Below are 14,957 nucleotides of genomic sequence, written 5' to 3' on the forward strand. Positions count from 1 at the left end.
AGCAAATCACTGTCTACCAATGTTTGTAGATAGGGATTTGCATCAAACCCGTAGGTGATTGCATGGGAACGCCCATGCACCACCCATGGGTGGTTGACGCAAATCAATGCAAAGCCGAGCATAGCACCACTTTTTGTTACTTTGGGATACTATCCAACGTAAATCTTAATTTGCATTGGATAGTTATTACCTCCCTAACACTTTACGCCGGATTTGTGTCACAAAAGTGACAGCAAATCACTGTCTACCAATGTTTGTAGATAGGGATTTGCATCAAACCCGTAGGTGATTGCATGGTAACGCCCATGCACCACCCATGGGTGGTTGACGCAAATCAATGCAAAGCCGAGCATAGCACCACTTTCTGTTACTTTGGGATACTATCCAACGTAAACCTTAATTTGCATTGGATAGTAAATAGCTCCCTAACACTTTACGCCGGATTTGTGTCACAAAAAAGACAGCAAATCACTGTCTACCAATGTTTGTAGATAGGGATTTGCATCAAACCCCTGGGTGGTTGCAATGGGAACACCCATGCACTACCCATGGGTGCTTGACGCAAATTAAAGCAAAGCTGAGCATAGTGCAACTTTGTGTTACTTTGGGATACTATCCAACGTAAATCCTAATGTGCATTGGATAAAAAATCCCACCCTAACACTTTGCGTCGGATTGTTCACAAAAGCGACCCAAATCCATTGCAGAGTGTTAGTAAATCGGGGTTTAGGTCTCCACAAATGACCTGGTTACTTTGCGATCCTTAAACGTTTTACTGGCTCCCTGTGCAGAAACATTGTCTTTATAAACTCTTCTGTCTCTGCAATCGAGAGCTTTACTCCACCTCTCATGACTACCTCACCTCTCTTTTGTCCCCTACTTTTCAACCAGGGTTCTTTGCTCCACACCTGTTTTTTTGTTCATATTCCTAAATTCCAGAAAAGTTGCTCCTCAGTGGTAACAGCCAAAAGACAGAATGACCCTCATCTCAGTCTTAAAGTTAAAAAGCTGTTTAACTGGATTTCAGAAATGTCTCTGAACTCAACTTTTACCCAAATATTTAGTCATGGGGATTCTTGGCAGCTGTCTAAACTGGTTCAACAGCCTCCTACTGGACTTCTACTCTTCTCAAATTTCTTTTTTTGGGGGTCAAATTCTGGTTACCGCCGAGCTAAGGCTTTTTCCACTAGCACCAGGACACCCTTTTCCTGGGTATATGCAAGTTTTTGTATTACAGTTGTCCTCATCACCACCAAGAAATTCTGTAAATATATATGTAAGATTATAGATCTAGGGCCAGATGTAGGTAAGTATATTTTACCGATTCATAAATACAGAATTTTACCGATTCGGTATTTATGAATCGGTAAAATAGAAGGGGGGAGATTTAGGTAGAATCAGTAATTGAATTACCGATTCTGTAAGAATCGGTATTTACCGAATCGGTAAATACCGATTCGGTAATGCCCATTGATTCCTATGGGCATTGAAGCCCATAGGAATCAATGGGCATTACCGAATCAGTATTTACCGATTCGGTAAATACCGAATGTTGCAAGGGTGCAGGGGGTGTCACTTTGACACCCTCTAGCACCCCGATTCAGGCACGTGTGACATGTGGCACACAGACATGCCCTTAGGGTATGTCTGTCTGTCACATGGCATAGGTGTGCATGCACACATGTGCATGCACACCTGGAATCGGTATTTTACCACCCAATTGGATTGGGTGGTAAAATACCGGTTCGGTAAGGCCTGTGGGACTCAGAAGAGTCCCACCTACATCTCAAAATTACCGAATCGGTAAAAATACCGATTTGGTATTTTACCGATTCGGTAAATTTACAGATTCAGTAAATTTACCGAATCGGTAAAATAGGGCCCCTACATGCCAAATACTTAATACCGGTCGGTAACGGCCGAAATCGACCGCTACTGACCGGTATTTTGGCTCCTACATCTGGCCCTTAATGTGATAATGCTTGCCTATATTGTCATTTCCAATAATATATACATGATAGAATGTCAAATCATACAGGCACCAGGGGCCAACCCATGAGTTGTCATGCTTGGTAATATAGCATGAGAGCAGTGCAGGGAATCAATTGGGAATCTCAGATGCTGTCTAAGGGACAGCTGGCAGCAGGAAGCATTATTATTAAACACGCCCCCACGCTCCCCTGGCACCTCATTTCCCCACCCCACCACTTTTTTTTGTCTCCGGCGCCACTTTCAGCAGTCCTGAGCTCTATCCCAATTGTTTTTCTCTGGCAAGGGTAGAACATTAAATCTTACCTCCACCAGAACTAATATTCCCAATCGCTTCCCTTCCCTCCCTTACCTTTCCTCCATGCTACTCTCGCCCCTGCCCCATTCAGAAGCCCCCCACACACATTTACCACCTGCTCAGAGCAGATGGTAACTGTTTGCTTTCAACCCCCTCACAAAAAAGGGAGTATGATGCAAAGTAGGCACAGTTATTCTCCATTCGAAGGGTGTAACCCATAATTGCACTGTATTTGCAGGGTCCTAAGAGTAATTATGGATGCACAATTTGCACTTGGACAGTACCAAGCAACTAGCAATCAGTGCCCAAAACCCTTACTTTTGTACAGGGCCCTAACGCTAAAATGTAAACGACTTAACTTTCCCCTACACTTCTGACCTTGTTCGGTACAGTGCCTTGTAGACAATTTCAGACTCAAGCTTGTTTTAGCACTGCTCAATGTCTATTTACAATATAGATATGTTTTACTATGTAGCTGACACACCAAAAAGCCAAAGCACCCACAAGGTGTTTTATTGTAACAATTTGATTAGAATTCCTTCGTAGACTTCATCCCGATTATTTTCAGGGAGAAAAATGGATGTACTCCTGCGGCCAGGTTTACATCTCCCCACTCGCCCCAAAAAATTAATATAATGGGGAGCCGCAGCCAACAGCCAATAGGTCGAGGGAGCCGTGGGTCGAAAAAGTTTGGGAACCACTGGTATAGCATGTTTGTGAACACTTCTTGGAACTCGTGTTTCTGCAACACCATCCTTGTGGAGGTAGCTTGGGCCCAGTGATGGAATTGTATAGTTATACATTTAGAAGGGAACAGAAAATAGAGTGCCCCTATTGGAATTTATGGAGCTTTTCCCAACCCTTGTTGGTATGTACACACACACGTGCGCACACACACACAGTCTTACTTCTCCGTTAGACATGGTGCAAGAACAGATTCCGCACTATGCAGTGGGGAATCTGCAGTCTCTGGATTCTCAAAACTGAGGGGTCACAGGTGAATGGAGAATTAAATCCCTCGACAGCATCTATACTCCTGGTGCCACTCCAAGGCAATTTTGGCTGCCAATCATGGTGTGACCTAGTCAGATTTGCAACAGCATTAATCTTTATTTAGCCCACCAACAGTATTAGATGCAACAAAAGAGAAAACTCTCGGCAGCAGGGCCTCATTTAATCTAATCGAACAAAATCATAACACAAAACAACATGTTCCTACAACACATTTCTTTTTCAACATCCCACAACAAAACACAACAAACGCACAATCCCAGCACAACCCAATAACAACACAAAACATCCTGCTACATCCCAAAACACAAATCAGCACAAAAACACAACATAATTTTACTCATGTTTCTTTGTGTGTTGCTATTTCTGTTACTTTCTGTTCCAAAGGAAACCAGCAGTGATAAAGTGTTGCACAGAAGTAGGATCAAGGTTTTAGTTTTCATATCAGGAATCAGTAAAGATCTATATGGAATCAGATACATGGGGGTTGCAATGCTCTTGTGGCATTAAACCCTATCATGTGGAGTGCCACATAAGCCTTTCCTGCCTCCTAAGCTATGCGGTCTTCATGTTAACGCTAAGACGCAATTAACTGTAGATTTGATTTTGATTTGTATGTTTTGCCAATGATATCTAAGCACTTGAATTAAGCCTTCATCACCTCTGCCTTTGAAATCACGAAATTCAAGCCAGCAAACAGTGCTTGTAAGAGCCAGAATACACTTAAGCTGAACTTTGACATGACAATGGTGATCACAGTGGACCACACTGAGGGCTTCTGGGATTCCAACTCAAAAGTAAACAGAAGAAAGAGCAGAGTCAAAGCAAACATTTGAGCTTGTACTTCACTACACGGATAACACAAGCCAAGTGTTGTTCGCTACACCTGCATGATCACCGCCGCGAGTCCCAGATTGTACGTTTTCTTTTATATCAACTTTTGAAACTCTTTAAGAAGGATATTCACAATATGGAAGCTAAAACGCAACATTAAAATCTTCCTGAAATTTTTAAATATTAGGCAGGTAGATCAAAATCATGATGCTTTCTTAATGGGACCATCTCAAAATGTAAAAGAGCAGAATGCAGAAAACACAAACTTCCACCTACCTTTATGAAGTTAAAATTAATGAATCCGCCATGAAACGTTATGTTAAGGTTGGAACTGGAAAGCCCACAACTTCCAGAATAAACTGTTTGATTAGGTACAATATTGAAGAAACTATCCTGCAAGACAAAAAGAACGTACATTTTATGTTCTAGGGTGAATACATTAAGCCATACTCAGGATTGTAAGGAGATATTGTTAAAAATGTCAACTACCACTTTGTTTTGTCCTGTGTCTTTTGATTAGTCAGAAATATGTTATACAATTACACTACCCAACACTATGATCTAAGGTCTGGATTCACTAAGATTCAAGGAACGTACCAGAGCAAGGAAAGTTGCCGTGCTGTGCTACGTGAATGAAAAGAGAGCAGAACTACACCATAGTTATAAAAATATGGCGTCGTTCAGGTCTCTTTTTAAACTGGCGCACTTTGGGCTGCCTTGCGTCAACGAAGAGTCCGTTGCGCCATGGCGCAAGTGCCTGCATTATGGTCAGGATAGTTTTTTGTAGGAAGAGTTGTGACCAACAAATGAGAGCACTCAGTCTTTCAGGACAAAAAGCTCTTGCAACCAATCAAAACGCTCTATGCTTTTAATTTGAGGTCTTGGAGGACCAACTGTCAACATATCCATACATTTTGAACCTTAATGTCTCAAAAACTACAGAACAGATTACACCAAATCAGACTTTCTGAGTAAAGATCTAGATTTCTGGCAAATTTGGTGTAATTCTGTTCAGCCATTTTTTCTGTACCATTGTCTAATTTTGCCTACGGATAATGCATGGGGGAAAAAGTGTTTTGGGAACCCCTTTCTCTCACCCTGCCCACTTGGAGATCACTTCAAAACTTTCCAGGAAGGAGCTGAGGTGGAAGAACTTTTACTTCCGGAACATTTCTTGAAGGGTTGTCAAACAGCGAAAAGTAAATAGCAAAAAAATAAATGTTCGTCCTATGGAAGCTGTGCCACACATAAACCGACAAAGCTGCTGCTGTCACTTTGTAAAGGTTAAATACCCTTTCAAAAGGATAACAAGGTGTAGCAATTGCTACCCTGATGCTATTTGTTTGAAGACACTAATTTACCATTGATCCAAACAGTAATGTGTATCTCCTGCTAGTATTAGTACAGCAAAGTTTATTGTATTTTTTCAAATTGCCAGAAGTAAATGTCTGACTATTTCAAGAGGGCGAAGAGGTAATGGAAAGGTGTGTGATTACCGACAAAGTTATAAGTTTCTGGGTGTGCAGAAAGTGTAAGGGTCTGCCCAATCCTTGAACACACAATGCCTGCACCAGGAAGAGATTAACTCATGCATAACACCTGAGACTTTTATAGGTGCAAATTCACGTTTTGTGAATTCACAAAGATAATCGTTCAATTTCCCAATACAATGAGTACGTACAATGTAAATATTTGTAATTGTAAAATGTACCCGAAAATATGAGTAATATTTGAAAATAAATCTAATAAATCTGTCGTCTAGAATGGCCCGAATTACATGCACCGAATTGGGCAACTGAGGGCATTGTAGTATTTGTTAATCTTTAAAAACTGGGCAGTTTAATGCAAAAAATTTTTTTTAAGGCCAAACACTGTGTGGTATGTTACTGAAGTAGGAAACAGTCTAGCAGGACTCTGAAGCCACTGCTGCGACCCTATTTATCAAAAATCACTCATTGGACCCTACAGAACATTACAAAAAAATCCTATCTGACTTCCTTGGCAAAGATACCGGAGTCAGTTGTCGCTTGGCAACTTCAATTCTTTATTGATAATAAAGGTGATCATTTCATCCCTCATCAGCCATGTTTCAGACCAGGGAGCAGCACTGAATAGATTGTCTTTGAGGTGGTAGATGACCCAAGAATAACTATTAATGATGCGGTGTGTGTAGTTTTTATCCCCACCCTCTTTACCCCGCAAGATGTTATTGTGCAATAACACACAGGTAAGACCCATGGAGGCCCCTCTTTGGTATTTTACCCTTCTGTACTTCACCACACAGGTTAAGTCTTTTTTTATCTAAAAATAAATATTATGGCATTAAAACAGGGAATTTAAAAGTTAAGGGATAGGCAATGGTTAAGGGATGGCTAAAGGTAATGGAGATTAAAGGGGAAGGAATGTAGGATGTTTTAGGGTTTTTAAGCAGGTAGAGTTAAAGGGAGGTAAGGGATTTTTAGGATTAAGGGAAGGGTAGAGTTAAAAGAAGAGAGGGTTTTTAGGGTTGGTGTGGGTAGAGGACAGGGAGCTTAGGGTTTTTATGGCTCAAGAATGGGTAACTATAACTCACGCCCCTGCCATGCACAGTGTTGTCATCGATGATGCTAGTTCAGCTGTCATCAGTAATGCTGTAAATGATGTCACTGAACACACCAGGAGAGGTGTAATATGTGATGTCATAAGCAGTGCATGGCAAAGGAGCGAGTCATAGTTACTTTAGGGCATGAGTTAAAGTTACTTGTGATAACTATGACTGGTGAATTTTAGCGGTATATCCAAGTATGCCACGGAAGTGCTGCTCCAAGTTTCTGGGACGAGGATTTTGGACTCGCCATCCGTGGTCCACACAGTTGTGTGTTGCCCATCGTGAATAGGACATTAGCGATAGCATGCAGCCATCCTGCCAATTGCTGTCTCCCCCCCTCCACTGCTGCTGCTGGTAGTTGTCCCTCAGTCATAGGCATGGCTTTGAAAGAAATATCATGGGCTGCCTCTAAAAGAAAACATTTGTTCAATGCTTCGCAACTGCATGACCATCTAAAAAAGACTGCTAAATTTGTTTGACAGTACCAACAGGGGGAGACAGCACCTTAGTACTCCATTTCACTTGCAACTCACATGCACTCTCATTGTTGATATTGCAATTCACATTTTTTTCTGCTCATTGCTGTTTAATTTGTTGTTCTTTTTTTCAATGGATTTTGTGATTTTGCATGCACTTTTTGCACCACAGGCTTTGTACATACAAAACCCCTTCATACATCTGTCCTGGTCTGTTCTGTATTTCATCAAGCCCCCTCTGGGATCCACAAAACCAGATCTTCTGATTTGTAGTCTATTCGTGATATAAGGATTTTGATACTTGGCTGCAGAAATGCATAGGCCCAGATGATTACATAGTTTCAAGATCTAAAGAGTTACACATACTGATCCGCCCCTACTTTCTCTGTGTGGTTCAGTGGTGCAGCGGTCTTGTGCAGCGTTGTGGCCGTACAAACTTCGAAAGGTCTTCCGTTCCCGGCTTACAAAGATTTTGAAAATATTAAAAGAATCAAAGACTATACTAAGGTAGCATAAGTTTAAATATCTAACTCTCTTAGCATTCGAATCCTCTCAGTAAATCAACCGGCTATCAATGCGAACGTGGTCATGTATCCAGATTGTAGAGGTGGAAGTGAGGCAGACATCAATGTTTTCTCCTTTGTGAATTTCTCTCCAGAACTTCTACTGATGTCCAAAGATCAGAGTATGCGAATACAACAAACCAGTCGGCTTGACCAACAGCGATGTCAAAATGTTTCAAAATAAAGTCCTTGTGTTGACGCACAATATCTGAATTTTCCATTCTGTGTCACGCTATCAGATTTACACTGCAAATTCTTAAACCACCTTGCTCTTTGCCTCTCATAAGAGCTCAGGTTACTTGCCACACAAGCCTATACAACAGACAGAAGTATGTTTTGGTATTATCAGATGTATCATTCCCAAAGAAATTACTCCTCTGGGATAAAAGAGAAAATCGACCCAAAGGTGAGACTGGAAGATCATCTCATAAAGCCATGTTTATTTAATGTTAAAAAAAGGGCAGCATTCTAATACCTTTAAGGGTGTACTGAAACGTAATTCCAAGTTAAGTTGGGAGCAGAAGTGAATCTCGTTTGAAAGTCACTGGGCCCGATTCACAGAACTAACTTAAGACAAAATCCTAAACTTACTACTTTTGGTATTCACAGAAGTTAGGATTTTGTCTTAAAACAGACTTAAGACAGACTTAAGTTGGGATTTTGTCTTAAATTTGTCTTAAGACAAAATCCTAACTTCTGTGAATACCAAAAGTAGTAAGTTTAGGATTTTGTCTTAAGTTAGTTCTGTGGATCAGCCCCACTGTGATGTTTGATTACCCTTTTTAAGGGAGGAACCCCATCCTGTTCCATGTTATTTTGAAATCTGAGGGGTTTCCTAAGTGGCAAATCTCAGAGTTTACTGGAACTTCTGGGTCTGAGCGGACTGCGTTAACAAGATGACAAGTACATGCAGCAGCAGTTTATTTCAAGATGTGCCATGGGTACTTCAATGACATCTATCTTTACTCTTAATCGTCATGCCACTGACTACATTACAATGCGTCGGTCTATTCCTGTGAGAAAGCGTAGCATGTCGTATTGAGAAGATGAAGCAACTTGAAAAGCCAAATTCTTTCAGTTCATGAAGGATCTGGAGCTTTCCACACAATCAATGGTATTCTCAGCACCAGCAGGTATCAAGGACGTGTGGGGTTTCTGTTGGGTGCTTTGTGTATAATATTCAATATGCAGCATAGATTTTCTTGTACCCAACTTGATCTGCGTGTTTTATCTGGAGGGTATGGCATTGGGTGCTGCCTGCAATAGGCATGGGGCCACATGCATCATTGTAAGGTTTTGCGATTCCTTATTTGCGATTTTTAGGGAATCGCAAATAAGGAATCGCAAAATGGGATGCATGATTTCATTCGCATAATATTTGCGATTCGGTAAAAATCGAAATTTTTACTGAATCACAAATATTATGCGAATTCCTAATTGCGATTTCGCAAATCCCATTGATTCCTATGGGCCAAAAGGCCCATAGGAGTCAATGGGAAGGCATTTACAAATTGCGAATTTGAAAATGCGATTCGCAATTTGTTAATGCATTCCAAGGGTGCAGAGGGGGGTCCAAAGGACCCCCCCCCTGCACCCCTGAAATTTATATTAAAGTGCATGTTTCACACACACACATGTCCTAAGAACATGTGTGTCTGTAACATGAAAGTTTTAAAAATGCATCTTTGAGCATTTTCATGACTTTTCGCAAATTACCACGAGGTTCAACCTTGTGGTAATTTGCACCCCCTAATTGCTAATTCGCAATTTGAAAAACAATCATGCATTGCTTTTAAGGAATCGCCAATTTGCGATTCCTTAAAAGCAATCGCATTTTTGGAAATCGCTAAAAATAGCGAATTTCACAAAAATGTATGATGCATCCCAAAAACTTATTTAGGAATCGCAAACGGCCGAATTTACCGATTCGCACCGTTTGCACTTCCTAAATAGGTTGATGCATGTGGCCCTTAGTGCGGATTTTAAAGTGTACTTTGAGCAGGGAGATTGAGCAGTAGCTGCCAAGTTTCAGTGCAACCTTGTCGTTTTTAGTGACCAATGTGATGGTCAAGTGTGACAATGCATTCCAAAGGGTGCGGTGAATCCTCATGTGCCTCGGTGTCAATGTGCCGTTGAGCTTTTGTACTACAGAGTAGAAAGGGCCAGGAGCCGTTCATGTTTCGAATCTGCAATAGCCGAATCTTCAATCCATGGAGTGATCCTCCTGGCGCCTTACTTGCTCGCAATCAGTGAATCCATAAAACCTCTAAAGAAGTTGTCATATATGATGTGGTCATGATTGGGTTATGATCTATACAGCTTGCTCATGCATGCCATGCATTTATCCAAGATGGGAGTCTGTTCTATGATATATATATATATATATACTGTAAGAATCTATAAATCCATTAACCTGTGTACAAAGAGGATAGGGATAAGTAAGCTTTCTCCATGGAGATGGTCACATATCTTTGAAAATTGATGCTTTATTGGCCTTAATTTGGAAGAAGTAGCCTACAGTCATCCCCCAAGTTGTACTCCATTACAAGTTGGGTAATGGCAATCCTAGTAGGGGAAGTCAAGGCTCTAAATATGCTACGCCTCTCTGGGTTTGTTCGATGAAGTATTCCAGAACTTCAAAGCACTGAGATAAGTTAGAATAGGGTTTCAAAAAGGTTGGGTCTTCTTGATTTGAGTCAAGGCCGACAGTTAATCCTAACGAGAGCTTACATCTTCTAGAGTTTGGAAGACAACGTACTCCACCAGAAATGTAGTGCAGTACCCAGCACATAAACCTATGTTTTGCTCACTCATTGAAGTATCAGGGGAACAGCCATGTTTCCAAGGGCACAGCCTACACTGGCCTATCTGGCAAAGCCCTTTGACCAACCACCAAAATGATTCTGGACTGTTGGTAAATGGTTGTCAAAAATGAAGCAGAAGCTCCAATGTCCTATTTTCCTGCTCAGGAGCGACAGGGATAGCCTGGTGATTCCCAAGCTTTGGGTAAAACTCCCACAACGTTAGGGCCAATAATGACTCGTTTGTCCACAGCAAACTCTTGCATTGGAATTTTTTTTTAGAAAAACTAAAAACTTTGCAGAGTGGGCACACAACATGGTGGCGGCATAGCAAAGAGTCATCACCTTTGATGCATTATGGCAGCTCTGCTGGTGGCACAGAGATTCTTCTGTCTTCCTGGTGGAGATATCGACATAGGGCAGGTTGTACTTTGCCGGGGCACTGGAGTACGTCCCTCTGCTGCCCTGGTGGAATGGAGTGCAGCCCCCTCTACTTTAAAGAAGGCCCTAAGACCACATGGACCCACATACCTAAAAATGAGATTTGGACATTAGGACTAATTTTGATGCCATTAAGTTTACACAATGCCCCTGCCCCTTTTCATGAGCTTAATCGTAAATTTCGAGCAATGAGGAATCAGCCACACGAACGCCATCAGCCGTACCTCTATAGGTGAGTGTAAATGCACGAAAATGATTGGGAATCTGAGGCCAGGTGTACAAAGCCAGTTTGAGATCACAAATACTGCAATCCACAAAATTACACAGTGGTTGCTCACAGAAAATCTCGGTTTGATATGTGGCTGCGACTCGGGAAAGCATTTTTGACTCGCAAAATGGCTTAATGACCCATCTGGAATTACAATTAGGAAAGTGACGTAAAAAGACCGTACTCTAATAATTGCAAATATTGGCACTTGAAAGGAGGTGGTAACTGATTGGCAGAGGGAAAGTGGTACCAAGTGAATGGTGTTACAGCATATTGGGAAGTAGGCAGTAACTCCATGGACCACCGCCTGCTTCCACTAAGGTTTTCCTGCCGGGGAAACTTATAAGAAATAAAATTTAAAAAAGCAGCACTGGTTCCATAAAAACCTTTTAAAACGGACTGCTTTAAAAAAATAAAAACACATTTTGGAATGCAGAGACAGTACTAGTGGTCTGTTGTTCCTGTGGGCCACAATGGAAGTGTTTTAGCCAGTCATACTGAGTCACAAATATGGGCCTACCTCATTAATAATCATTACAGTTTGTGATTGTAGTTATCAGCGCATTAGTTGCATTGTAAAATTAAAAGACTGCAACCACATATGCGACCAGTCTTTTAGTACATCTGGCACCTGGTGCCAACTTAAACATCTGCAAGTATTCACTATAAAATAAATATCCATTATAATAACAGATGTAACTTCTAAAATTTTGCCAAGGAGATATGACAAAAGACCTGCAAAAAAGCTAACTAGCGTGAAAACAATTAAATCTGTTCAGTGAATCTACATCTTCCAAAAATGCGTTTACCATAATTTTTTTATGTTAAGATGGTGGCGTAAACGCCAGAGCACTATCAGCAACATGGTTAGATGCACTCAAAGGTTGTATATGTTTTCCCATCCAAAGTAAATGCATTATTATAAGGTTACGTGAGACAAATATTCACAGACACTTGGAAATAAGAAAGGATGTTCTAAAAAAAACAACTTACCTCTTTGGCATGAATGACGAGTTCAAGTCCCATGAGTGCCAAAATGCAGTCAGCACCCTTGTTTGAGACAGAGTAGTTTCCAGTAACAGGAGGCGAGGGTTTCGGTGAGTATGTAGGCGTTGGTATGACAGTTATGTGGGTGGTTGTGTGAGTGCCATTTGCTGTTGTGTATGTTGTTATGTTGGTTGGAACAGTTGTTGTGTGGTTAGCAGGAATAGTGGTGGTTATGTTGCTTGGCAGGGTGGGTGTTACAGTTGAATTAGCTGTGTGGTTTGTCGGCACTGTGGTATTCGCAGTTGTGTGGGCTGTTGTGTTAGCTGTCGCTGTTGGTGCTTGTGTTGAATTTGTAGTTGGGTGGTTCGTAGTCTGCGTAGTGTTTGCAGTTGTGTGGACTGTTGTATTTGATGGACTTGTAGTTGCTTGGGTTGAATTTGTGGTTGTGTGAGTGGTAGGTTTCACGGTGTGTGCAGTTGTGATCTTTGTTGTGGTTGCGGGTGTGGTAGGTGCTTGTGTCACATTTGTTGTTGTATGGGTGGTAGGCTTTGTGGTGGGTGCAGGTTTTGTTGTTTTGTTCTCTGATGGTGCATCTGTGGGTTCGATGGTTGAATGCGGGATAGCGTTACTGGTGGCTGGAGGCGGCGTCAGCAGTGCAGGCGTTGCTGCATTTGAACTCCCTACTTTAATTTCTGGCAACTGTCCAACGCCGGCAACTTTGTAGTTTAAAAATGCTGCAAATAAACAGACGAAAATAAATCATTAAAGCAATTTTTATTTTAAAACAAAAAAACAGGATATTTTATATATTTATCATTAGTTTATATTTTAGGTTTTATTTAAAGAGCGTGTTTAGCGTCCTACAAGCAAGCTAACACCACTTCGAAGTGTGGGAAAGCCCATTCTACTTCAGAGTCTGATTATCAACATAAGTCTGTGGAACAGATACTAGAACACTTTTATGAAAACAAACAACGGACCAGTCTTGACTCTAAAAGTGCACTCCGGCATTATTTACTCAAAAAGAAAGGATCAGAAAAAGGAGCATGACATGCTTAGGACAACCCCATTTAATTAAACAGGCTCATCTTTATTAGTCCTGCAATTTCAAATGTATCCTCCAGGTGCAATTCTTTGGGTTAAAGCAGGATTGGCCATGCCAATTGCTTCATATCCAATCAGAGTCATCAACAGGTGGTGCTTCCCTATTACATTTGAGTTGCCATGAAGTTTTCATAATTCTTGGGGGTAGTCCTGAAAACCACATAGACAGGCCAGAGTTAAGCTACCCTTCCACAGACACTGGCAGGCATCTTTTTGGTGATTTTGGTGGTGGCATTGGTGATGGTGGTGGTATTGTTGGTGATATTGATGGAACGTGGATATGGTGATGATCTGATATTGGGGGTGGTGCGTTATCGGTGACGGTGGAATGGGTAGTGGCTGCGTTTTGTTAATATTGGCAGTAGTAATGTTGATGATAATTCTTAGCGATTGCTCCTGGAAGGCTTGGTGTGTTGCAGTCTTGCTACAAGATGGCTCTGGGTTTGGTGGACGGACCCTTAACGGCCATGGCAGGAGGTTTAAGATTTTGTCTAATAGAAGTGCTAAGGTCCTTGGCGCTTGTTGTGTTAGTGCATGCCTTGTGGTGGTGTCCGTGATGTCAGGAGGAAAGTGGTGCTCCCAGTCTCATGGGTTGATTGCACATGCAGCAGAGCTCCAATTCCAAAATGCTTTGGTTTTCACTGCTACTGCTACCTAAATTAACAAGCATTGGCAAAGCCAAGCGGTCTGGCTTTAAAGGATGTTTTATTGTACTGTGAAGTATTACAAATAGATAGCTCGAGAATGGAGATGTATTTGTGTAGAAGCAAAGAACTGTAGAATAATACTGCTGCAGGTTGAAAGGTCAGGTACAAGTTGCACTGTCAAGCCAGACATAAAAATCCATGTAGGTTAATGACTGCTCTCCTCCCATTTGTGCTGCTGCCAGAGGGAAAAAAACATGAGTTATCTAGTTATCTTAGACAACTTAGTAGCATGTGTGGGCCCTTGAAAGTACAACCTTGGGCAGCTGGATAAGTAAACAAAATGATCACAGCTGTGCGTAGAGCAAGCACTTTTTTGTGGAAGCACACAATTTGAGCCCAAGTAAAACATGTACTCCTGGCTCCCAACAAGTGGGCGGAGCCAAAGCCCCTCTGCTGGTTTTCCCACATGATTGTCTGGCGACAGCTGTGCTGTCAAGCCAGACCATAAAAAGGGTAAGAGATCGAAGCTTATATGACACACTTAGAGGTCCAGTGAGCAGCAGAAGGATTACGTAATGGGGTGGGAAGCTTGAGGGGCTGTTGATGAACAGCACTAAGTAACCTGGGACAGACACTAGAACCAGTTTGTTTTGCTGTGAAAATAAATAGGATTGGTGCAAGACCCAGGCTTTATTTCACATGAACTATAATGCAGTTTCCCTTGTTTTCCAGAGTGGTAAATATTATTAAAGTTAAATAATTATTAGTATTTCTGTGGGAAACAAAGCTCAGATGGCTGCCTTGCTATCAAACCTTTGTATCACAAAGAAACAAGATGCAAAACAGTCCCTCATGCATTTACCCCTTAGGAGGCAAAATGATTGTTGGGTTTCAGGAATTGGAGTTGGGCATAATGCCCAGGGTGGGCTGCACCCACCCCATATTTTTTTT

The 14,957-nt window shown here is 41.5% G+C and overlaps 1 protein-coding gene across 1 annotated transcript in view; it reads right to left on the reverse strand.

Annotated features, from left to right (window-relative positions):
* LAMP3 (lysosome associated membrane protein 3) overlaps window positions 1–14,957 on the reverse strand; it is a 95,664-nt gene that overhangs the window by 34,980 nt on the left and 45,727 nt on the right. Inside the window, exons 2-3 of the mRNA XM_086950647.1 lie at window positions 12,262–12,989; window positions 4,409–4,525 (exon numbers count right to left, since the gene is read on the reverse strand). Coding sequence (XP_086806773.1) covers window positions 4,409–4,525; window positions 12,262–12,989 — 845 coding nt within the window. The remainder of the gene's footprint in view (window positions 1–4,408; window positions 4,526–12,261; window positions 12,990–14,957) is intronic.

Source organism: Lissotriton vulgaris, unplaced genomic scaffold (assembly GCF_964263255.1).
Source record: "Lissotriton vulgaris unplaced genomic scaffold, aLisVul1.2 SCAFFOLD_959, whole genome shotgun sequence".
Classification (NCBI taxonomy): Eukaryota; Metazoa; Chordata; class Amphibia; order Caudata; family Salamandridae; genus Lissotriton; species Lissotriton vulgaris.